We start from the raw sequence: 27,052 nt of genomic DNA on the forward strand, positions 1-27,052 counted from the left end.
TTAAGTCCAGATGGTTTTGGTTATTAATTATTTCTTGACAGTTTGATACACATTTTAAAATAATTTTCTTTATACCTACAGCTTCTTTAAATGTGAATTTTCTGATGAAATATCTTTCTGTATTTCCCCCTCTATTCCAAGACTAAGTAGGATCAATACATTCTAAAAACAGAAAGATAGACATATATTTCTTCTGACTTCGTGGGGATTTTAGAGTGAAAGGTTTTCTTCCTTTTTCTTTTAAATATCTTGCACATAGATACAGGCTAAGAATGGTTGAAATGGAAAATTTCTCAAAAAAATCAGAGAGTACATGAGATATTTTTATTATAGGAGTCTATCAGCTTAGCTTTTGGCCAGTGTGGTATGTATGTTTATTATAGATTACTTCAAGCTTCAATCAAGACAGATCAGCTCCTTACCTCTCCATGTCCTCTGTCCTTCAGATATTGATGTCAGAGCCCGGGAAACTGTTACAGAAAGTAAAAGTTTGGCTCCAGGAGTACTGGAACGTTACTGATCTCATAGCTATCCTCCTGTTCTCCGTCGGGATGGTGCTCCGTCTGCAAGATCTGCCACTCCGGAGTGATGGCCGAGTGATATACTGTGTTAACATAATTTACTGGTATATACGGTTATTAGACATCTTCGGAGTAAACAAGTATTTGGGACCATATGTTATGATGATTGGGAAAATGGTAAGAGAAGTTGGTGTACCTTTTCTGTGTTTTAACAGCATGTTCTTGACTTAATGTCTTTGGCCAATGACATCGCCGTGGATTTATCTGCATTTTTTACACATTAGCATTTTCATGTAAACTAGAAATCAGTGCCTTATTGAATCATAATCTCAGCATAGACTCCCAGAATTGAGAATTAGTCTCTCCCTATTCTGTTAGATGATGTGTTGCTTGTCTGTCTTCGAGATCTCTCTTCAACAGCAAAGCCATTCATCCTACACCTCTGTGTGTCATTTGCAGAAAATACAAAGGATGCTAATTCTCAACTAGTTGTAAAGGAGGGTAGTTTATTAGGGTTAAAAAAAAAAAAAAAAGTTTAGTACCTGATACTCTCAAAGAAAGTGTCGTTCTAGGCATGGTATGTTCAAAACTATAATGGTTATGACTAATACTGTCACCTTTCTATAGTTTGCTCCATATCCATAAGTTCTTCCGTCTTTCTTGTTTGGGTGTGTCCCTGTGAGATAAGAAATCCATTAGCATAACTACAGCCTCTGTCCCCTGGCCATATCACATGTACTCAACATAGCAGGAGTATAAATAGTTTATTTAATAGTAAATGCGTACAGGAGGAACCAAGAGATATTTGCTGCCAGATGTATAACTTTTCACTTTTGGGCTTTTCCTTTTTACATTTCAGTAGAAATGTTGCATTAAAGCAGAATTTTGCTCGTATGAGTTAAAGAAAATGTCTGAGTTTACATATGCCTGATATTTGAGTAAGTGCACATGTAGCTAATATGCATGCTCATGTTTTATACATGCGGTTATCCAGCCGTTGTTGTGTAAATCATGGCTGTTTCATGCACTCTGGGGTTTGATTTATTTTTTCAAAAATAGCATAAAAAACCCTCAAAGCTGGGATTCAGTAAAAAAAAAGTAAACTGAATATTAACTTTTCTAAAAACAAATATTACTTCAGTCTGACTGCTATGTGGGCAATAATCAGCAAGTCCAAATAAGCTGTCTGTTGTGTTTGCCTTACCATGGTACTTAAAGAAAAGACCCAGCTACTCTCCTTCTTCACCACCATAGAAAAAAGGGACATATATGTTCCTTTTAGCATAGACTACAATCCCTCCTTGATATTACATTAGTCACAAGCTCAGTGATTCTAAGCAGGTATAAAACTGAAATGTAAAATATATGTCCAGTTAGGCTCCCTGCCCAACAGGTGACTGGAGAACCATTGTCTTATCTCTTCAGTTTACCAGCTTTCAACTCCAAACCTACAGTGGTGGGTTTGACAAAAACAGAACAGCTTATTGGAGAAAAAAAAAAAAAAAAAAAAAGAGATGGAGAGAAAATACAAAAGAAAGTGGTTGTTGAATCATTATGTCCTGCAAACAGGATTTCAAAGTGTGCTACCTTTCTTCAAGGAAGCCAATAGGATGATGATGGGAGGGATTTTGCGGAGCTCCAGAGCACAAGAGGTGAAAACATTCAACAGTTCTGGCTTCTGGCTGGAGGTTACTGTTAAAGGACAGCAGGACAAGAAAAACGACCAAGGACCAAATATCAAAGGGAAAAAATTGCACTATCATCTGTTCTTTCCTACCCCACCTGGATCATGTACCTCGATCAGGTGATCTGGTGGTCACTGTGCCTTACAATAAACACAGTGTATAAAACTCCTAAAAGACAACTACTGTCCTACTTTTTCATGTTTTTCACAAATGCCATGCACAAAAAGTTTCAGAGCTGTGGTCCTAGCAAGAGCAGACTGAAAACCAGTTCAATAATAAACACATTGGCCGTGAATAACAAACTTCTGGTAGTCAGTGTTATGGATGGCTGAAAGGAGTCCAGCTTCGCCAATAGTATAAACAGTGGTTAATTTTTCTCCTGGGGTCAACACAGAAAGGAAGTGGTTGAAATCAGCAAAATAATATCATTTCCATTCCTTTGTCATCCTCACATGTGTACAACAAATCAAGCCTCACTCCATTTTCTGTGGAAAACAGATGCAGGAAAGTCACTACCCTCTGTAGGCTCAGCACCCACTCAGAGGGTGTTGAATTTAGCTACCAAAGTACACTAAAGGTGTGGACAACTGTTAAAAGAGGGATGTTCTTCTATTTTGCGCCTTCCTGTTATTTGATTTTCATACCTCATCCAACTTTCCATGCACTCAGCAACTCTGACATATCCACTTTGCCCACACATGCAGTGCCCAACTGGTTTGAGTTACACAAATCTGCCTCTTGCATCTGTTTTCTGGCCAACTTAGTCCCCTGTGTAACGGCCATCCCATTTATATCACACACAAACTTCCCTGGGAGTTGCACCTGCTTGCTCCAGGATGCAGTGGGCTCCCTTGTGTATTTTTGTTTAAATCACGTCTGTTTACCTCCTTGGGTTCTCGCTTTTTAATTTCATGGCCTTGCAAGTACCATTCAGTACTATGGAGACCGTAAAGCTGGTTATATGTATTTCTATAAAGTAAGCCCATTGCAGCTATTGAGTTCCTCAACAGACCATATTTAACATCTGAGCTTTTATCCTGGGCTTCTATTGTGAGTAAATTTTAGACTCAGGAGGAGAAAGATGACTCTTCCCATGTGTTAAGGAACTTTCTCTTCACCTGCCTCTACATGAACAAAATAGCCATAATAGCTTTTAACTCTTGGCACTTGAACAAATATGCAAGTGAAAGTATGCAAGGGCAGGAATGATTGGTGTGGTTTAAAATCAATGGGCTAAAACAAAGGTGAAGATAGGAAGAGGAAGCTGAATGACCAAGTTTATTATTATCTACTAATTTCAATAACAGAAAATGCTTATTATGTTGTGCTTTTTTGATCTCTGCACAGTGACAGATTTACTCCTATTTCATTTGGGAATGAATTGAAATCACTCTGGCATGTCAAGAGAGTCAGAGGTATATCAGTTTCCTAACTGCGTGGGGATGTCTACGTTTCTTTAACATCTCTGCAAATAAAAAAGGGGAAATAGAGTCAGCTTGCTTGTAAAACCACACCAACAGTTCCTAATTTTATCACTTTTTTAAATAGGTCACTAATGAATTCTTTAGAATGATTGAAATGGCCATTTTCTTGCTGAACCAGCAATTGGAATTTGACCCAACAGGCCAAAGGGCCTGATACAATGCCGATTAGAGTAAGTGGAAACTCACCCATTTCACTGGATTTCAGACAAGCTACTAAGGTTTTAGAAAGATACCCAGTTAAAGGAGGGAAAAGCTAATATGCAGCTTGAATAGAGAATAGCACTGAAAACTTGATTTCTTGCAGCAAGGTCAAACCTGTGTGATTCCTGATCAAAAACACTAGAAGCGTTTAAGAAATTGACTTAAATGGCCACCAAATACTCATGTTTATTTGCTTGCATGACATTTTAAAATAGGTATTACGTTACATCATATCATGTTATATATTTCTACCTGGAACAAAGTTTTGTCAGAGAAGAACGGAGGAACCAGGTTTTGGCTCCAAATTCCTTCCCTAAAGCAGTAAGAACAAATGTAATTATGCAGCTTTCCCATTGCAGAATTCTCTCTGAGCCATAATGATCTGGAATTCCTCTTCAATTAGATTTTTAAGACATTCATGCTCAAAATAACATCGGAATGTTGGTGATTTAGTTGTCTGGTTTTTAATTCTTTAAGGCATTTATTTTCCTCTGTCATGTCCTTGGGGTTTTTTTCTTTCATTTCTGAATTTTTTATGGACCTCAAGACTTTTGTTTTCCCCTGGTTTTTTTCACTTGTCCCAGTCCCTTCTTTCTAGCTCCTTGGTTCTGTCCTACCAGAGCCCTGCCCTACCAGTGTCTTTCTCGTACAGCCTCTCACTCAGTACGTATGAGAAAATCCTCTTCTGGTTGCTCCTCTGCATGCCTCTCTTTTCTCGGTTAAACACTCTCCCAGTGTTACTTTGACCTCAGGTCTGTCTCCTTGTTCTTTAAAACTGAAGAACCCCTGCAGCAGTGCCAGATCCCCCTGCTGCAAGTGAGTCCCCTCTTTCACCAGCTCTTGTCATGAGCAGCCCTGCTCTTGAGCTGCACCAGGTCCCCCATGGAGCAAGAAGACCACCAGCTGAGGTGCCGGTTGGTCGCACACCTGCCTCCCAGGGAAGGCAGAGAGCAGCTGAGCCAGAAAATGCAGAGGCTGAAGGGATTAATACTCCTAAGTTTTAGAGGAGTTTGGGGTCCAGTTTGGCCAAAACCAAAAGTTACATCCAAAGGTGTGAAGAACAGCTCTGTCATAACAAGTCTTATAACTAAAGACCTATAAGTAAGCCTGTAACTAAAGGTTTTAAAGGGATCTTACCAGGGACTTTACAAGACTCCTGGTTTTTTCACATTCATTTTGGGTTATAAAGCATCTCTACTGTACTTGCTTGATGCCCATTGCTCTTGTCTCTAGAGGGTCTTTTCTAGCACAGCTCCTTTTCTAATCTTCAGCCTCTATTCAGCACCTTCTGGCATTGCTGTCCCACTTTTTCCAGGAACATTTTCAATGGGTAGGCACTGTTTGCAAGCACTAATTAATCTTGTGCATATGCTAATGAGGCCTTCAGCAATGGATAAGAATAGAGTCCGGTGTCTGTGTTATCTGCATCTATTTTTTTTTAAATATGGCCTTTGTCAGACTCCCCTACCAAGCTGATTTCTAGTCCAGCCAGTATCACAGCTTTGCTTTCTCACTGGTTACCACCATGGTGTCCCTTATGTTGCAGTAACAGGCTGTTCTGCCACCCGTTACTCCTTATGTTAGATGCAGCTTCCTTTCTTTGCTCCAAGACAATGACTACCAGTGAATAAAATAATCCATTTTAGGCCTTTTGTTTTGGTACAGTGGCCACTAGGTGCCTATAAACAATACATCGTCTCATGATCCTTGCCTAGACCAGGCTGCTGATTCCATTGAACCTATACTCTTGATCAGGAAACTGGTATGACCAGATGGTATTTTGTATTTTCAAGCCTATTCATAACACTTAAATTGTTCTTAAAAGCAAAACTGGGTAAAACCAAGGACAGAATAATACCGCTTAATTTCTTTGAAAATGAAATTTGTTACATGTAAAACTGAGAATGGTTTTTTCAAGATTTGGGTTTGAAAATTCTGTTTCTAAGATTTACAATTTTTTTTTGCAGCTTATAATGATAGGAATATGGACAAATAAGTTCCTCTAATTCTTGTCCCTTCTCTCTTTCTCTGTCTTTTTCTGTCATTACATTCAGATGATAGATATGATGTACTTTGTGATCATCATGTTGGTGGTTCTGATGAGCTTTGGTGTCGCAAGACAGGCTATTCTCTTTCCCAATGAGGAGCCTTCGTGGAAGCTGGCGAAAAACATATTTTACATGCCTTATTGGATGATCTATGGGGAAGTGTTTGCAGACCAGATAGACCGTAAGCAAGTTTATGATTCTCATACTCCAAAGTCAGGTATCCAACTTTGATCAGATGGTGTCCTATTAGATCATGTGTGTGTGCTCAATAAATGGCTCAGGATAGAGGACCTCCTTCATCACAGAAAATGGTCACAAAAATATTTTTTCAGCTAATACTGGGGTGATAGTTTCAGAACATGCTTCTGGCATCACTTCGCAATTATTTAACCAGAAATCTGTAATGCTAAATTATCTTGCATAGAAAGAAAGTTTTAAATGGATCCTTTTTACCAGTTGGGTGGTATCCCAGGTATACACTGGGATACACTCCCAGGTATCCCCCGTGAGTTCATTGGTATACCTGGGACATAAAAAGTCACTTTGTTTTTCTCTCATCCATTGGTTTGATTTTAGTCCTAAGTACTTTTTACCTAACTTCATACTGAGCATCAAGTCTAATAATACTGGGTTAGACCTTCGGCTCCTGCACTTCATGAGGATCTAATCCAATGTGTTTTCTTTTCTCTGTTACCTTCTCACTGCTACCACCTTTATGCTAAACCATGTGATGCAACTCTTTGGGGACAGTAGATCCATTATTAGAATTTTGCTTTATTTAGTTATTGGAAGGCAAGACTGTGCTCACGTCAGTGCAAAAAGAACAAAAGCCAGTTTTTCATATACTATCTCCTCAGGATTCGTTTGGCTCGCGATCAAGAAAATGCCAGTTTTCTATTTAAATTAAACCTCCTGGTGGCACTTGGTGCATTACGCCAAAGGAGAGGGGTGGTCATGAGAAATAATGCAGTAGATGAACAAACTAAGAATCACAAACAATGTATCTTTAGCAAACACTGACATGCAGCTGATGTTCATCATTCCTACGTAAATATGTGTAAGTCTTGGCAGCTTTTAGAAGAGAGTATCTTTTCCAGTAGCAGATGGCATCCATTAAAGCTCTATTTAGGATATTCTTTTCTATTCTATGTACCACCTTAGGAAAGGGCAGTGTTTTCATAGTTTATCATCTACTTGTTCAGTATTGACCAAGTTTTAATGGAAAAATGGTGTTGATTTTTCCTGAGCTGGTTAAGGTCATAAATGTATCTATATCACCAATAATGCCCCCCAACTTAACGGAGTTTCTGATGGACAGATAAATACATATCACATGGCAGATATTTCAGCAGTTCCATGTTCATTTCGTCTTCCTGGCTAGTACAGAATCATTACTGTGGATACAGACGAAACCTCTTTTTTATGTTTACTTTCCCACTTTGTTTTCAGAGGTAGCATGGCATGCAAGGAAGTAAACAAATACCTAAAATCATAAACCTTCTCACTGAGTCTAGCTTTTACCCAATTCCCTCATTTTTATCCTTTTTCCTTTTCTTTTTTTTTTTTTTTTTTTTAAAAATTCATTTCATTCCAAAGGCATAGTAGCTGGAGATATAAACTTCATCTTGCTCCAAAAGCATAATAGAGGAATAAAGGTTTATCCCATTAAACAATGACTTCCTTCCACAAGCAGAATTCTATTTGTCCCTCTACAAGTGGCCATTTATTGATGTTGTACTAAGTAACTACCATAGTGCAACAAACATGGCAATTTGGCTGAACAAAAAGTTCTTGGTATTTTTTTTAATGAAGTGCTGATTATAGTTTAGAACCCCAAAACCTGATTAAAAAAAGTGTCTTTGAATGAAGCATGGTTTTCAAGTATGAGAAGAGGGTGGCAGGCTCCATACCCTTGCATGAGGATCTAGGGGTAATCTTGTGTGTTATTCAGATTCCAAACATTTAAACTGCAAAAAGATGCAGTGTATTTACTTTTAAGGCTCAGGGAAAGCAAAATTCCCGATGGTTTCAACTCCAGCTATAAGCGTAGACATGTTGTTGTTCTGTCTGCGTCAAGGAAACTAGGAGTTGCAGCAGAAGTGGTGGTGCCAAAATGAAAAGCAGCACCTAGTTCCTCCTTCCTGAGAGACAGATGATTCAGGGAATTAGAATCTGCCACTCTTTCAGCACAAAATATGTGCAATATGTCATGTCTGTCTGAGGCTCGGTTGTCTCAATAATGTTACCTCTGGAATAGACTGGGAGCATGAGCAAATGGTTGGTGATGTTGTTATACAATCAAAACGACCTGATTGGCACCCAAAAGGTTTTACTAGTGTACTTGTGTTTTTTCACTATTTGGAAATTTGTTGTTACATATATTTTCCAAGTTGTTCTAAGCTAAATCAGCCACTGTATTCATGTTAGAGTACTACAGTGTTTGTACTTTCTCAAATTAGATAGACATGTTCTAAAATTGTTATGCTACAATTGCAATTGCAATTGAACTTTATAGCCTGGAGCAGATTTGGGGTTTTTTATTAGTATTATTTTAGCAAACCAAAAGGGTTTCTTTGTGGTTTTCTTTACATTTTGGTGTTTAATATTGCAGTATTATTTGCAAGTTTGAGGTTCAGCAAAAGTGCTGATCTTGGAAGTGCATATACATTTGAGCCACGCTCCTGGAGATTATCCTACTCTCTGAGAAATGTACAAAAAAAGTATGCTACTCTAAAATTTTCAACTTACTTTTCCTTTTTTTTTTTTCATTTTCTATTGATTTGTGAAGTATGCCATTAAGGCTGACCAGATACAATGTCTGGATCCATCTCATCAGCTGCCAGCCTGTCCGTCCAGTGGGTCTACTCTGATTTTTATCTTAACACACTGCACTGTTAAAACACTAGTGAAATGCCTCACTCTAAAATAGTGCATGTTATATACAGTTTTACCCATAATTTCATTTTGTTTTTTAAATACATATGTTAACTGGAGTGTGCATTAGTGTCCTGTTGGCATGTGATCTCATCTTCAACTCAAAAGTGGGGACAGAATTATATCCTCACTTCTGGGAGTATGAATACACTGTTGAGTGTTGTTGCTTATTATCAGTGATGTACATAAATACTACATTCCTACAAACTCCTATCAACCAAAGGTTGAAAAAAAGGAAAAAAAAAAAAAAAAGGCAGAGTAAATATTTTAGAAATTTATTCAAATTTTTGGGTGAATTTAATAAAGAGAGCAAACCCAGGCTCAAAATAGTTCCTCTCAGACTGACAGTTCATCATAGCCATGGTAGCCAGGGGAGGAAGGAAGAACTGGGTCAGAACTGATGATGGTATATGCAACTGTCTCACTTTTACGCTGCCTTTCCTAATCCAGCTGAGCCTTGTTCTGCCCGCTAGGATCCATGGGGCAGCAGCCAGCCACTTAGCTGCTTTAGGAAAGAAAACCACAGATGCTGTAAAATCTCTCCCTCGGTTCACCTCACTTAATTTGTCACTATTGTTAGCAATTTTAGCCAAAAAAAATCACAACACAGTTGTCACATGCAAAGAACTTTGTTTTCACCTTACCAAGCTATATCTTCCCCTCCAAAATACTATGGATAATGAAGTATATAAGACATACAGAAGAGGAAAAGATTATTCTGGGAGTGAGATTGCTTGGTAAAAAAATGCAGATAGATAACATAAAAAGCAACTTGAGAAATGGTGGTCAACTTTAGAAAATCAGTAGCCGACCTCACATTTTCCTATATTCAGAAGGAAAAGCATCTGAAAGTGCTGTTAGCCAACATGAGTTTGGGGGTTTTGGTTTGGGCTGTTTTTCAGATGTCTGGTGTCTCACATGTCAGATTTGCATCTGGATTTTCTTTCCAGCTGACAGTATTTCAAAAGCCATCTGGATTCTGAAGATCAGTCTGAGTTATGTTTGTTCCCTGTACCTACTCCCTTACTGGAAAAACGTACATAGTTTAAGAGACAAAGATGTGGCCGCCTCCTCTTTCACTTGTGTTGGAGGAATGCCAAGTAACCAGAAAGCAGTTTCAGAAGATGAGAGGTGATTATACACAGGTTTTAACTCTCCAGTGAACTTAAGAGGAAAGTATAATTAGAATCATAGGATCATATAGTGGTTTAGGTTGGAAAGGACCTTAAAGATCATCTAGTTCCAAACCCCCTGCCATGGGCAGGGATACCTCCCACTAGACCTGATTGCTGAAAGGCCCAATTACTAGAAAATACTTTTGTTTTAATTCTTCAAATTTCTTAGTCTGTTAGGTTTATATTTTTTTAAAGTTCTTGAAGGTTTCTCAGTATAAATGGAAATTTTATACTAAATTCTATACAATCTGAGATTTTTTATGTCTCCATATAAGCTTCCTGTAAGGACTGTCATTTCCATGGATCATTCTGGAATTAGAAAAAACAGAGCAGCTTTGCACAAAACAGAATAAATCATACCTGTGCCTTATTTTTCCTTTTTTTTCCTTTATTTTTTTTAGCTGTATTGCACCTCTGAAGCACAGGCAATATTTTTAGCATTGTTAGAGGATAGAATCTGTGCACAGCCTACACACCATTTTGAAAGTCTCTCTGGGCTAAGTTGCTGTAGTATTCCCCTTCCTAGCACTCCTCTGAGGTTATATTTTAGGTTCCATTTAGTTGGATATTTTTAATGTGGGGGGTAGGAGGAGGGAGAAGGCACTAGAGAGAACAATAAAATTTACTATAAATTATTATTAATATACCAACAGGTTGGAGAGACACTTTAAAGTCATTATTAATGTGGCTGAGGGCAAGAAGCAACATGTAAGGTTACGATGCTGTAGTTAAAGCAACTTTTTTGAAGTAATGAGAAACTGTTCAATCCCCTGGATGATTCTGCTGATGAACAGAGCAATGGTGTGAGATTCAGAGTTCCCAGAGTTCAATATTTTCTCTGTCAGTGAGGCACTGGACAGCCTTAGGCAGCTCACTTAGCCTTTTTTCAATATTTACCACCTGGCAATATTTTTTCAATATTTACCTGGCAAGCTGGTAAGGTTGCTTAGACATTTGATTAAAAAATTATAAAATGCTTTCACATCCTTTGGGTTCAGTGTAGATCAAAATTGGAAGGTTCCTATATACTTATATATACTTATATACTATACTATATAAAAAGGGTGATGACAGTGCATGTAAAATGTCCTGACTTTGATAAAATTAAAAAAAAAAAAAAAAAAAAAAAAAAGATGGGTTAGTGTGTTAGTTAATACTTACTTATTGGTTTCCTTATTCTTTAGAATCGTGATCATATGAACTCATTCTGTAATTTCTTGAGGTTTCAAACAAATCAATTTGTATTGTAAAAGTGGTATCCATTTTTACAGGTGAAGTTTTCTTAAAAGGCAAAAAGCTATTTGGTAACAAAGCGGGTTAATTATGTACTTTCCTCTCTCCATTATTTGCCACAACTACTTTGGAAGGGTGCAGCTGGGGGAAGAGTTGTGATGCAGAAAACTGCAAACATTGTTTCCCAAGCCCTCCACCCAATACACGGTAAAAAAGAGCACTGTCCATGTCGTGACAGTAATTACAGCAGGGAAACAAATTCTTCCTGTGCTCTGCTGCCACTTCAGGCCTAAAAGGCACAGAGGCATGGGTTACTGCTGTTTGCTTTGCAACTATTTGCTGGCCAGGAAAGAGGAAGAGTTTGGTATGTAGCAGGAAAGGCCCATACGGGAAACTGTAAATAGGAGCCAAGAAGGAAAAAAAAGCATAGGAGTAGATTGTGAAAAGGGAAACAAGAGATGAGAAAAATAATGTACATTCACAGATGTCAGGATGCAATATTTGAAAGCCAAGTGACGTTAATGCATGTAATTGAAATTCAAAATCCAGCCATTTATTCTTTTCTAAAGCCTGAGTTCAGGACTTAACGTCTGACCCTTATCCAGTGGCCTGTAGGTATCAGACTGATTGGATTTTTCAGTTACCTGAAATAGGCATATAGTTATACTAACAGAATTTGCTTCAGTAACACATTTCACTAGAATTAAGTACTACTCTATGAATCTTTTGTTAAAGCAAGGCTGTAATGTAAAAAGATGAGTATGTTTTCATACAAGTTAAAACTGTGCTTTGAAAAAGTTTGTTATCACGGTATGTTCCTGCACATACTACAAAAATTGCTCCATTTCTCCAAACATAATTAAAGTGGTCAAACTGTGTTACACATAAAAGGCAGGTGTGGATCCGTCAGGGACAAGGCATAGCACTCAGCAAGTGAAAGCCTTGGATTTGTGGGAACCACAGCACTACCACAGTGGGAGACCGGGGACACCGACACTAATCAAATAGGGACCTGACGCCATGGAGCTCTGCTTGAGGGAAAGGACTTGCACTGCTTAACATACCATGCATATGCACTGTCCTCTTTTACTCATTAGAGAACTCGCTGATGTAATGAAGGAGCTGTTGTCCGAATTTTGAGATCTGTGGCTGGCCACCATGTTGGCACCCATGTAGGGGTATATGCAGATCGTGGGGAAGAAAGCTAGCCCAGGTTACTGTAACAAAAAGATAAGAGGTGCTTGGGACTCTACATACTCAAGTGGGGGAGGCGAACTGCCCCAGGTTACTGTAACAAAGTCTTCTTGAACTCAACAAACAGAATTTTAATTTCTTAAATGTAAAAAATTATCTTTATAATCTAAAAAGAATATCATTGCGATTTTGGCCTCCTGCCAGAGTCTTCTGTCCTTTTTCACAGAGAGAGAAAATTTTGTTTCCGGTTTCCTGGGAGTAATTATTTTAAACAAACAGTTTATTTAATAGTGGGGGAAAAAAATCTTTAAAATTAATGTTATAGTTTAAAAATGGAAGAAGATGTTCAGTGATGTGCAGTGGAACCCAGGCTTCTGCATTTTGGACACACATCATACATTTTTGCACGCAGCTGAAGGTGTGAACATTAAGTGGTGGCTTAGTTCTCCATAAAGTAAGGCATGAGATCAATATTCCCATGTTATTTAAAATCTGTTCCCATAACAGAACATGCAAAACAGAAAAACTTCTGCAAACCCTCAGGACAAGCCAAACATCTATGCATGTATAGAATAGACTATGGGAACTTGTCTTTGTAGGAAGTCTAATTTGGCCATCACTGTGTGGCATAAACCAACAGAGATGCATTAGTGGTATTCTAAATACTCTGTTGTAGGCAAATGAAACTGGAGAAATCATTTTTGTCTCGTTAATTGTCAAAGCTGGGATTTTTTTTTAGATTAAATCCTCTTTTTTAATAGAAAAAAAAATGGGATAATAGAATTTTAAACAGACTTTGCACTGAGTTTCTGATCTCATTGATCTAAAGTTTAAAACATGTTTTTCACCAATTTCTCTCATTGCTACAAAACACATTATGTCTTCTGTTCTTCAGCATACAAAAGGACAACAGGTTTCATCAACTGATAGAGTGATTGTCCCGCTGCTGGTGAAATCATGACAGGTTTCAGTACTGTGTTGTGTAGGACTCCGTAGTTCTGAGTCAAGATGTAAGCAAGTTAGTGTTTCCACGCAGACAGAAATGTAAGTCTCACAGGGAGGGCCGATACCAAGAGGTATTGAATGTCCCAGTTTCTGCTGGGTGAAGGCTGAGTGCACATAGTCCCACACAGCAGCTCACAGATGGCATTTTGAACATCTGAATGAAAAGACTGCTTGGAGCAGTGTGGGAAGCATGAAATCAGCACTAACTTAAAACAATCTGCAAGGTGATGCTTTCTGAGAAATAAAGAATTGCATACTCTCAGCCGGTTCCAGTAATAAAATGTATTTTTGTAAGTAGGAAGGACTAGTGCCAACATGGGTCCAAACACAACAGAGCTGCTTGTAAAAGTAGTATTGCTTGTATTTGGCTTTGCCATTTCTTTTTGTGTGAGCTGAATATTTTGGGAGAGTTCTTGTTTGAAGCTAATGTATCATGTATTCTTCTGTCCCATATGGCAATAATATTTCTATATGTAATAGCCTAACAGCTATATGTAGTGCCCAAAACCAAGTACCCAAATCACACATAATATTATATGATTGCCAATACGGACACCCACAGTTGAACCCCATGTTCTGTAAGCCAAGTTCAGAAGCACCTTTTTGAGAACAAGTAATAGTTGGTATTGGAAATAATTTGTTGATATAGGGTGGAATTTTACAAAACATACATCATTGGGAAACTTTGTTGTCTGTGAAGTCAGTGGGAAGCTCTCACTGATATCAGCGGGAACTGAGCGAGTGCTGAGTACTTTGGAAATTCCTCACTTAAACTTCTTTTTGAAGGGGACAAGGCGAAGCTAGCTGTAGCGCTGCGCTTACTAAAATGGTTTGTATATATGTAAGATGCTGCTTCAATTGCTTTGCTGAAGAGCTGATTACAGACATACTTAAGACCACTAGGACTGAGGCCAGGGAGACATAAACTGAACCCATGCTTGCAAATGCAGGTCACCCACTACGGCACATGAAGGCATGTAAAAAAATAAGCAAGGAAAACTATTGCACAATGTTTTCTCTCCCCTTGCTTCACTTCTACAACGCTAATACTGAGAACGTTTTGGTTCCAAAGCATTCAGGGAAGAAACAGGTGGCAACTCTGCTGCCTACTTGTCCCTTTACCTGGTACGGTAAAGACTTGATAATCTCCCCCACTGTTTCTAGGCATGCAGTCAAAAGTCCTTAATAGCAGAGGGTCATTATGAGTATGTCCCAGGGGAGCTCAGGGCAGTGCAGTACACAGCAATTAATGTCTACTTTTTAATTTACTTTCATGTACTTCTTTTTCCTTATGCAATTTATCACATCTGCCTCCATCAATCAAAAAAGACAAATCTTTGACCATTAAAAAAAATAATACACAAGGTTTTTTTCCAGGATTAAACATTTTGATCAATTTATTTGCACAGCCACTAATTACTATCAGAGTACTGTAATATTTTACCTGTATACACCCAGGCAGCTTACTCACACCAGACATGTCCCCTGCAATTTCTGAGGCGAATATCTTGATATTCATGGCAAATAACACACAATAACAAGAACTGCAGCTTGTAAAATCTGTGATAGCAAGTGCGTACTTCTTACATACATCAATGCCACTGTTATTTGGAAGATACTGCTTTGGCAGGCAGGCCTTTATAAATATTTAAATATTTCTGTAAAAAACACTGAAAAAATAAGATTCATTCCCATTTTGCATTTTTTTGCATTTTTGTTCCCAGCTCCTTGTGGTCAAAATGAAACCAGGGAAGATGGCAAAATAATCCAGCTACCTCCCTGCAAGACAGGAGCATGGATCGTTCCTGCCATCATGGCCTGTTACCTCTTGGTTGCAAACATCCTTTTGGTGAACCTCCTCATTGCTGTTTTCAAGTGAGTGACATGTTGCAAAGTATGAATTTGGGAGGGGTGGACATTATTCACAACCTAAGAAGACTGCTAAACTGAAGACTTTGGCTGAGGCTCACTTTCCGAGGATGTGAGGGTGAGAGGGAAAGAGGCAGTAGCTTGTCTCCAGGGAATGAGGGAATTGCCAAATTCTTCACGTTGCTTCATTTCCAAGAACAGACACCCGATGAGAATCAGGGCAGAGCACTCAAAAAATTTCAAATTCAGTCATGGTATCATTCACTCCCATGGTGATATGGAAAACAAGAATAAAAATACTTTGTGGGTCATTGGGTTGTTGTAAGACTCAGTGATTGTACAGAGCAGACGTACACAGTCTGATTGCCATTGTGCTTTTCTAAAGCAAAAATTTCCTTTGATCTTCTTCCTCTTTTTGCGACAAAGAAACATTTGCCACTATTAGTGAAATGTGTCTGGTTAGGGTGCTCTTATATCATCCTTGGCAAAGTACTGAAACCATTTCAATCTGATGTTATATTCCTCTTCTTGCCTTCTAGCAATACATTTTTTGAAGTCAAATCCATATCCAACCAAGTATGGAAATTTCAAAGATACCAGCTAATCATGACATTTCACGAAAGACCTGTTCTCCCACCACCTCTGATCATTTTCAGCCACATGACTATGATATTCCAACACCTCTGCTGCAGATGGCGGAAGCATGAAAGCGACCCAGATGAGAGAGACTATGGATTAAGTAAGCCTTAGACAATTTACAGAGTGGGACTTTACAATGCCCTGGGTAATACCTAGTGTTTGACATGAATGAAGGCCAGCACCTGGATAACCTTTCCAGCAGAGAACTACTTTTAACTGCAGAAATCTTACCTGAATTAGTTAGTCTTATCTGCATTACCCAACCCTTAGTTCTCCTCAGAGCACTAATGTGACTATGCTTTCCTGGGAATGTTTGGGTTGTTCGTCCCTTCATTCCTCCAAAGCAAAGGGGTTTGTTTTGCTGTTGCTAGAGGTCTGTTATTGCTGGAATTCTTACAGTCCATCACACTTCCAGATCTCAGTTTTATTTCTGAAAAGGCAGAGAGAGAATTCCTACTTTTTGAGCAAACAGCACATGTTTCCCCCCAGCACACTTTTTGCCTAGATAAGCTGAGAGATGGTGAGAAGTAATTATTTTGTAGACACATGTTGTCTCCTTGACTCTGTCTCAGACTGGAGGAGTAGTTTCTCCAGACGCTTTAATATGAGCCCCCATAAGCATGATGGAAAACCTGTCAGATTATTTTGATAACACTTTCTCTACTCTTCTCTATCTAGTTCTTCAAAGTGGAAGATATCCACTTCCCCAAATGTATAAGCCAGAGGCAGGGAGCTAAGACATGTGCATCTCTTCCCAACATTAGCCCATGCCACAGCCCGCTTCTCTGTGAGAGGGAGCTGGAGCCATGCGATGGCACTGGAGATGCAACTGCTGCCCGCAGATATCAGCTGTTGCCGTGTCAAATACACCCTCTGTACTCTCAGGCTCCTTTCCTAGCAGTCTGCTAATTTGATTATATTTGTATTAGGTTACAGGTGGGCCTTGGCTCACACCATCTCTCCAGGACCTGACCAGCAGCTGTGTTTAGATCTCATGCAATCAAAACACATTTGTGTTTGCTCAGCATTTGCCTTAAGTATTTCTGTCTCCAGAATTATATATAATTGAAGCCACTAATTTGGTAATTAGCTGCATCTATTTGCTTTCATACCAAAATGCCAGATAACTCTGAAGCCTGCTTGTGAATTTTTAGTCCATGAGTTCTACAATAAGAAGAATGTTGTTAATTTCACGTGTTAATATTTGCCAAATTCACATTTTTTCCATTGTTTCCACAGAACTTTTCATAACTGAGGATGAATTGAAAAAAGTCCATGATTTTGAAGAGCAGTGCATAGAAGAATATTTTAGAGAAAAGGATGACAGATTCAATTCCTCTAATGATGAAAGAATCCGTGTCACTTCAGAAAGGTGCACTTTGTTTGTTTGTTCTCTCATAAATTGATCTGGAAATGTGTTTCTTCTGCCATTCTCACCCTTCCTTTCTTTTTCTTGAAAAGGGAAACATTTGAGGTATTTTTTAATAAGTCTTAACTAAAAAGTAAAGTGATAAAAAGTGGTGAATTCTTTTCTCTTTTTTTCTTTTTTTGCTCAAGCAAATGTTCCTCTAAGTTTTGAAAATGTGAATATTTTCACATTGTATTAGATCTATTAGAACACAACCGACATAGTGAGAAACACAAATTATTCTTGCATTTCAGTTCTTAAAGCAGAACTTCAGGGCACAAGTGGTCAGAACGTGGAAGAGAGTAAATGGGAGAGTAAATGAGAGTTCCTCATTGAAAATTACCACTTTAGCACTGACCTGCTTGCCATTCAGATAAAGAGTGAGACTTGTTTCAGGTTGGCCTTGCTAGGTAAGCTAGTTCTACTGACAGCAACAGGGATCTTGACATTAATTTAAAAGGAACTAGACAATTCATCTACACCAATGAAATGCACAGAGGACAAAGATAATACATTAGTGGAAGTTGCCAGGTTTCAAATTTATCAGTCCTAAAAATTCATAAATCTGTTCATCTGCTGTGGCGTTTATATGTTTTCATCACACTGCAGCTGAGCAACAGAGTTAAATTTTGAGGACAGAGTTTGGTTTTTTTGGTTCATAGCACTGCTACCAATAAATATTTTAGGGCAATATCCTGTCAAATATTCATAAAACTTATGAACCACTGAATACTCCATTCCCTGAATACTCCACTTTAACTTGAATAACAGAGGTCAGGTGAGTTGTTACTGTAAATCAATTAAACAGATGTAACACTCTTTTTCTTACACATAATCTTCTAGCCCTGCCCCTTATGCAGCTATGCCTAAAATATGATTTCTGTAGGCAAGGAAACATGCATTTGATTTTGAAATAAATCTATTTCAGAGCAGGATTAGCAGATATAATATCCTTTAATCATCTACATAATGAAAGCAGCACTCCTAAAGCACATATTTTAGAAAAGTATATTAGAGGGGAAGTATGGTGAGGCATGGAATGGCTTCCTTATAAAGAATGGCCAAGTAATCCAGCTCTACTTGCTTTAGAAGAGACAAATGAGGAATGAAATGATAGAGGTCTATATAATCATGAGTGCAAGGAGAAGGTGAGTAGAAATCAATTGTTTGCTGTCTTTCCCAGAACAAGATACAGGGAAGAAATAGAACAATCTAGCAGGAGCCCATGTTCAAAATAAACAAAAAAAGGTAATTTTTTCATGCAGTAACTAGTGGAACAGAACAAATTCTTGAAAGCTAATGAGGTCTGACAGAAGCTGATGATGTCAGCTAAAAGTCCACACAGGTTCAAAACAGAGACTAGACAGGCTTGTGGAAGAGAAATCCAGTAAGAACTGCTAAATACGTAGAGATCATACTGAGCCCATGAAGTTCCTGAGCAGAAAATATGTAGAGACTGGAAAATACAGGGGGAAGAATTACATATACTTCGAAGTAAGACAGTGGGCTAAATTGATCTGTGGTCCAACTGAGCACCTTTTTTTCTTTTGTTCTGATGTTCCAGTGATTAGAGAAACAACCTGAAAATCATAGATGCAGGTTCAAATTTCTGTTCGGGCATAGCTTTCCTTTCGGTGGCCAAGAAAAGAAGAGATGTGTTTGAAGCCTCTGTAAATAAGAAGTAATCCAGCTGGGGCCTCTCCTACATTAGGAAAGTGCTCTAAGTCCTTGAAAATTAATACATAACTGTCTGCCTTTGCACTCTGTGCTGGCTCTGTTTTACAGGCAAGAGCCCTTTTCTCTATTTTAAATGAAGTGCTTAAAGCACCTTGTTCCAGAATATAGTTCATGATTATGAATCCTAAAGGAAGACAAGCACCTGAGCCCCACAGAGAAATAGTTCTTTAAAAAATCCATTTACCTGAGTTAACAATGGAATGTAGAAAGCAGCATGCCCCACCTCTGTAAGGGAGACCCAGGTAGCAGCCCCATGGGGGACAGTGGCCACTCACAGACCCAAGCACACTACTAAGCAGTGAAATCCCAGGTGAATGCAGTTCTCATCTCACAATAGCTCTCTTCTCTCCTTGCCAAACCAACTGCAGTGCTCTACCACACAAGGCAAGTGCAAATACTTCAAAGATCTGAAGAATACTTTAAAGATGTCTGAGGGCTATCTAAGTAGCTTAAATATCATGCATCTTATAAACTGGATGCCCAGGTCTGTCATTTTTGCCTGCAATTATGGCCAGGGAAGTATCCCTTGAAGTGTTCTTAATCTAAAACACCAAATTTCTTTTTTCTAACCTGTGGAACAGTCAAATATTTAAATTCCAGATTTGCACTTCATAGTTTTCATTTAGAGATGTCTTTGTACAATTAACAAGATGTAAAGCAAAGAAAACAGAGAAGATGCAAGACTACACAGTTTTTCTTCCAATGTAGACAAAGCACAATACCTACATTATGGCCATATAATGAGATGCCAGCTTAACCATCTGTCCAATTAAGTCAGCTTTACATGGTGTAAAATTGAACCAGAAAGCCCTGCAAATGTGAGTGAAGTTCCCCCTGAAGAACTTTCTTTTGCTAAGGAAGCTGAGGATGCTGTTAGGTCCAAGAAGGAATGGCTGGGCCAAGCCCTGTTTGACATACCTGCACCTGGACCTGGACTGCTCACTGCCTTTCCTCTCCTCCACACACCTGTTATATGCTCACCTCTTGCTTGAGCAGCTCCTACTTGCAGCTGCATTTATCAGAGTCCCCCAGGTCCTGCTTGGAGGAAGAACAGCTGCACACCGTAGGTGCAAAGCCCAGTATGCTTGGAAGAGGGAGTAGGGGGATAGCACTGGAAGGGAAACAGAAGATGGGAACAGTCTTGCTTTGAGGCTCAGCCTAGGTGGGCCCCAGAGGCAGGTTAGGAGCTCAGGAAAACAAAAGAACAAGAGATCCTCTTTCATGCTGCGTTGATTTGGGTGTAAATGAACAATTTCAGCTAAGCGGTCAGTGGCCGTGCTGGGTCAGGACCACAGTGTCTTGTCTAACTCACCTACAACAGTTTATACTCTCACCTTGGAATAGTCCACCTTGGCATCCTGTTGGGGCCCGCCTTGGTTCCGCAATTATCTTACATCTCTTGTAACAAAGAACACCACACAGGTGTCCAGATTTGGTGTCATCGCACAGAATCTCTCCTTTACCTGGTCCTTTCATAATCTGAAATTCAAATCGTGAAACGACAGTTGATGTTTGTCCTTCCCTGACTCCAAGTACTAAGTAACTTGGAGGAGTAGCTCGCTAACTAGGATCTCACACAGGCACATGGAAGTAGCAGCAGGTTAGTGATATACATCAGAGGAAGTGATTAACTAAGTGAAAAAATACAAAGCAGTACAAAGCTGTAAGGTGTCTCCTTTAACTGCCTTTATCAGGTTAGGCAAATCTTGGTGAATCTCCCAGAGACCAGCGGGGAAAGAAAAGTTGGAAAAATTCGTTTCTTTGCAGCAGAAGAATCACAACTTTTCCTGGAGAGCGTTCCTTTCTAATCACAGTGAAACTTTCAGTGGCACATTTTGACCAGCACAGAGACATGCGCAATATGATCCAGAAAGACTGCGCTATTTTTCTTGATCTGGCATAAAGCCACTAAAACAATCTCTTCAGTAGGCATTTTTTCCATATGGACAGGTCTCAACTCTTTCAAACCCAGTGCAAAACCTCTTGTTGATTCCAACGAGAGCAAGGTCACATCCTAACAGTATTTAAAAACCAGATAAGCTGGTTGGAGTAGATATTATTATGTCATCTTTGGTACTATATGGTGTCCATTACTACAGCACTATAGTCTGCAGTGCAATTACAGTAACAGCATCCATGTGAATGAAGACATAGTTATTATCTTGATTTCAAAGATGTCAGGCTAAAGTGCCCAGAAATAGGTTTGGGTTGGTAAAAGGGCCACTACGGAGCCCACAAGATCTGGCCACACATGCAGAGGGACAATAGGAAATGTCTGTGAATCCAACAGCATGTCTCTGTGGTCACAAAGAGTTAAGCGGTCTTAGGTTCCAGATGGGAATGCAGCCAGGACAACCCAATGTCCTTAGCCTGCAGAAACCACTGCACCTGGGAAAACTGGCTGGCCACTTGCATCAGCAATGCTTTACCAAAAGGTGTCACGCAAAGTACCAATAGCCTGTTACAAGCTTGGGAGCTGCTGTCTATGTTTTATTTAAATAAAGCCATTCTACAGTCACCTATAACAAGCAGGGTGGATGTAAGTGACTTTTAGTGTCTGCAGTCTTTGTGGCAGTTGAAAAGGATTTTGAGTATAAACGATGCCTTAAAAATGGACATGGTTTCACAAAGGGACTTGTGAACCTAATTCTAGCATTCAGTTAAGACGTCTGCTTCTGAAGAGAGTACCTTGCTCCCATTTAATCATTACTTCAATTAAATTATTGATGAACTGATGTATAAAGGTTAAAAATAAATATAAACAAAATTAATGCCAGCAAAAGCCATCATCTCCCAAACCACAATTCAAAAGGCTTGTCACAGGTAATATCTTTGCCAGGTTCTCAGTTCTGCCCTTTTATTTTTTTCCTGATTAATGAATTTTGTCTACAAATAGTCCACGTTTGTTTCATTATTAGAAATTTCAGAGCTTCAGCAGAACACGCTTCATGCACATTTTACGTGTAGCCTCCTCTTTTTCCGTTCTCATGCCCATCTGTTAGGATGGCTTGGCACCTTCTCATACATTGTATAAATCTTGCTGTAAGGAAAAGCACAGGTGCAATGGAGGCATCATCCATGGATATTGTGAGATTTGCCAAAAGGTTTATACTATCTCCAGTACACATGGGGAAAAAAAAAATCCAAACTTGGGAATTTTTATTTTGAAGTGGTGTTTTAATTCCAAAATTTTCCTGAAGGAAATACAGCTCTAGCTGTCTATTCACTGAGTGCAAGATCATCCAACAATATGGGAAAATTGAATATTTCACTTATTAAAACATTTTAAGGACCAGACTATGACTGTATTTCTCCAGAACAACATATCCTCTTATGCTCAGTGTTTGGCTGATGTAATTTTATCATGTTTCTAGTAGAATTGCACCCAGAGCATTGTGCTATTCTGTGTGATGAGTGATTGCAGAACTGAACATGAAATTGATATAAGAGAATATCACTAATTAAAAGAATAAATATTTGTTTAAAGATCTGGGAGTGACCATATGCAATAGGTATAATAAAAGGTGACTAAATTCAGCTAATAGCTTTAAGTTTGGAGGAGACCATCATAACTCCAACTTTCCAGTGTAAATACATGTATGTACTTCTCAGTTATCTATGCACATCTCTGGTTACCCCTGGTTTTGAACCCAGACTGCACTACCCTTACCTTGTTGAGTTTCTATATAAATTTCCCACTAATATAAATGCAATCATATCTCTGATTACTTCCATGGCAACCAACAGACCACGTAACTCAAAAGTCTCTCTTCATCTTGGGCAGCAATACATTTACACTTTGTGCCTCTGGCAGTAGCTAACAGATAATGTTCAGGGAAGGCAAGACAAATATATAAATGTGTACCAGCAAGATACAACTCTAGGTTCTTCTTGGGGTGCATTAGTTTTATTTAGTAGAATTGCATAGCCCTCACGCGAATGCAGGATGCAAAACTTATCTCATTATGGACAATTCTACACACATTCTAGATAAAAATATGTAACCAAATGCAATAATTCAAATGGCTATGTTTATTTAAAATAATTTCATTTGTGTACATCTCAAAGCAAGGAAAAAAAAAAAGGAAAAATAACCAAAACCAAAAACAAACAACCCAAAAATACAAATTCATTCCAGTTCTTGAGTAACTGTTGTTGGGGGTGAATGTGTTTTGTTGGTCATAATCTGGGCGTTCTAAAATAAAATCCATGAGGTTTCTCAAATTGTTCCATATGTTTGACAGCCCTGAAATTGTTACGTTATATCTCTTCATCATCTTTGAGCAGTTCAAAAGTATAATTGATTTCATAAAATAGCAGTTCAGGTAACTAATAACATGAGGGAAAATTCAGCTGTTTCCCATATAAACTAGTTGCTCACTATGGAATTATATTCCATGCTTGCAATAACTTTAATGTGTTTTGTTGAAGTTGGTAGAACTAGAGTTCGACTTGTGCCTAAATTATAATAAGATGAGTAGAATGAGATTCTTTGAAACTACCAGTTCACTTTTAGTGGCAATTACTTGATCATTCCTCTATTGAAGTCTTATGACAGCAATACAGTTACTGCTTCACATTTGATTTGCTGTGCTTGTGCTTTCAAAACTCACGATCTTCAACAGAAAAAGCCCATGTTTCACAGGAATGTGGGACTTGCTGGAGGGAGTGGTGTCACACTCCTCCCTTCTCTCTTGTGCGGGCGTGTTGCTGCTGCTCATCACCACAAGGCAGTCAGACCTCAGTTTTTCACCAGCTGAAGTTCTGTGCATTAATTAACAAGGTATTAATGCTGCCCAATTCACTGCTAAAATCTGTTTTCCTCCTGGGTAAGAGCGTTTATGGCATTGCCAGTTCCAGGTCACTCATAATGTTGGAAATTGAACTAGCAGTAGTAGAAAATGGTACTTATCAAAAATCATGGCTACGATTGACAGGGTGCCTATTAACATTTGAGTATGAATTGCACTAACGGGCAGAGAGTAAGAGACTTGTGAAGAGAAAAGTATGGAAATCCTGCCATTTGGCATTTGTCACTTCTTTGTTCATTTTTCAGTGACTACAGGCATGGAGAAAACCAGAATTGCAGCATCAAAAATCAGAAAAAGATAACTATATCAATGTGTTGCCTTTAATACTTCTTTGGCAGATAATAGAGGTCCCTCATCTACCCTAGGGACTACAACTAGAGAAAATAATTAGGAGAAGAAATTTCATATGTGCTAAAGGCAATTTCATTGTGTAAAATTAGAGGACTTCATATGAATCCTTCAGTAGAGATGTTTGAGAAGCCAGAAAATTGAAATGGTTGAAAGCCACAGGCATAAATTAGTACACAATTCACCTTAAAGTTGAAAACATTTTAAAATAAGACAGATCAAGAGCATAGAACAGATATACTGAAGTTTAAATTAAGATCACACATTCAATTATTACCTATTAATACTTTAACTTTTTATTTATATATAATGATAACTAGCTAATAAATAACTTTAAAATCCATCGTTTCTGTCCCTAAACTATTAACACAGACTACCCAAAGCACAATCACAGTAAGTGAGTAATCTTCATGTGAGTACCCTATTGTAGGCTGCATTTGGTTTGATCAGTGTTCTACTCCCTGCAGTTTCCATGCATACTTTACTTGATGTTACCTACATTCAACATAATAGCCGATACATATTTTTTATATATATCTGAGCTAAAAATTAATTAGAAAACAAAGAAAATATCTCCTTAGGTCCACATAGCACGAATTAGTGTAAATCTGGGGCAAACACCAGGAAAAAAATAGGATATTACCCACCTTCTATGGCATGTTGCCCACTTTCATTACTTCATTTAGTTCCACAGTTAACTGTGGTGGTCCTGCCTGTGGCACAACTGGGGACAACATCATGTGGTGTCTGCTTTAAGTGTTATTCATTAACAATAACCTAATTAGAAGTTTTGGCAGCAAAGAGGCAGCAAATCATAGTAATATTTCTGTAATAACCCCTGTCCCTGGGATAGGGCACACCCAAAACCCCCTCCACGTTATGCGGCAGACGCCCCTGGTTTAACCCACTGCAGTAGCTTCCTGAGTAGTTGTTTGCTGAACCTCTTTTAGCAGGGTTTTGAAGCAGATGAGGTGGTGTAGTTTGGCTTTGAATTTTGTTCCTGTTTGTTTTGCTGGCCTATTAGCTGTACATTACTGCTTTGTAGAAATTAATCCGTTTAATCCTTCCCTTTATTAAGGGTAGAGAACATGGCCATGCGACTGGAAGAAGTAAACGAGCGAGAGCACTGCATGAAGGCCTCTCTGCAGACCGTTGACATCAGGCTTGCTCAGCTGGAAGATATGATGGGACGAATGGTTACTGCCTTAGAAAAACTGACCGGCATAGAGAGAGGTGAGACAACCAAGATACGATCCAGGACCTCATCCGACTGTACGGATGCAGCCTACATTGTGAGGCAGAGTAGCTTCAATAGTCAGGAAGGAAATACTTATAAGCTTCAAGAGAGCATAGATCCCACGGGAGAGGAGTCCATGTCCCCAACGTCTCCTACAATCACACCCCGCATGCGAAGCCACTCTTTCTATGCAACAAATATGAAGGACAAGTGTGGTTTGGAAAAGTTTGAAAGCATTTTTAAGGAAAGATCGCCGAGCCTGCATCGGGCTATCAGTTCCCACTCAATAGCAAAAGAAGGAAAGGTTCCCTTAGCACCTACCAGCACTTTGTCAATTGCCCCAGACTCCAGGAGGCCTTCGTCTTGTATAGACATCTACGTTTCTGCCATGGATGAGATGCATTCTGACACAGAGCCTCTTGACAGCTCCATAAATATTCTCGGTACTGGAGATGTAGCTCTGCAGGCTCACATAGCCTCTTCCATTTTAGCTAACAGTGCGTACATTAGCAGTACACCTGGAGAAAAAATTTCTGGCAGGAGTCTTGATTACGAGGAAACCTCTGGAATAGAAACAAGAGCATTTTCTTCAGACTATTCACAAATCACAGATTGCCAAATCCCCTGGGATTCAGACCCTCCCTTGTACCACACTTTAGAGCGATCTAAAAGCAGTCGTTATCTGGCTACAACTCCATTTATTTTGGAGGAAACGCCAATTGTGAAATCTCACAGTTTCATGTTCTCTCCATCACGAAGTTACTTCAGCAGCCTTGGCGTCCCAGTCAAAACAGCAGAGTACACAAGCATTACGGACTGCATAGACACGAGGTGTGTGAGTGCCCCGCAGGCGATCGCAGAGAGGGCCAGTTTCCCTGGAAGTCTCGGGGGCAAAGTGGAAGACTTGGGATGCTGCCACCCAGAGAGAGAAGCTGAACTAAGCCACCCCAGCTCTGATCATGAGGATATTGAGGCCAAAGACAAGAAGGGGATCCCCTTATCTCCTCAAGACAGCAATGCTACAAGAACTCTGGCCAACAGCATCCCACTTCCAAAAATAGAGCGGGCCAACAGCTACTCTGCAGAGGAGTCCAACATGTTGTATGCACAGCACACGCGGAAGAGCTACTCTATCAGCGACAAACTTGACAGACAGCGAAATGCAACAGGCCTCCGAAACCCATTCCAGAGGAGTAAGTCCTCGAGACCAGAAAGCAGAGGGGACAACCTGTCCATGAGGAGACTGTCAAGAACGGGAGCCTTCCGCAGCTTTGAAAGCAAGCACAGCTAGGCCCAGACAAAGCCCATCAGCAGTCTAAGGGTCATCTGCTCTCCAGTTCATTTTTCTTAGCAGAATTTAAAAAAAAAAAAGCACGTTACCCCGTGTCAACTCCAGTTGGCATTAGCCACTGGTCAAGGGAGCACGTTGTCAGTCTCAGCATCGCCCACTGAGTTACTGCATCTTGACCCAGTTGACATTTGCACTTAAGGAAAAAGGGAGGGATGAAAGCTTTACAAAGACT

The 27,052-nt window shown here is 39.2% G+C and overlaps 1 protein-coding gene across 1 annotated transcript in view; it reads left to right on the plus strand.

The window, feature by feature from the left end:
• TRPM3 (transient receptor potential cation channel subfamily M member 3) overlaps positions 1-26,820 on the plus strand; it is a 276,125-nt gene extending 249,305 nt beyond the window's left edge. Inside the window, exons 22-27 of the mRNA XM_074166020.1 lie at positions 447-698; positions 5,946-6,156; positions 15,205-15,355; positions 15,889-16,088; positions 17,228-17,360; positions 25,371-26,820. Of these exons, the coding sequence (XP_074022121.1) occupies positions 447-698; positions 5,946-6,156; positions 15,205-15,355; positions 15,889-16,088; positions 17,228-17,360; positions 25,371-26,820 (2,397 nt within the window). The remainder of the gene's footprint in view (positions 1-446; positions 699-5,945; positions 6,157-15,204; positions 15,356-15,888; positions 16,089-17,227; positions 17,361-25,370) is intronic.
• The last annotated feature ends 232 nt before the right edge of the window (positions 26,821-27,052 follow it).

The sequence above is a fragment of the Numenius arquata genome, chromosome Z (assembly GCF_964106895.1).
Source record: "Numenius arquata chromosome Z, bNumArq3.hap1.1, whole genome shotgun sequence".
In the NCBI taxonomy this organism is placed as follows: Eukaryota; Metazoa; Chordata; class Aves; order Charadriiformes; family Scolopacidae; genus Numenius; species Numenius arquata.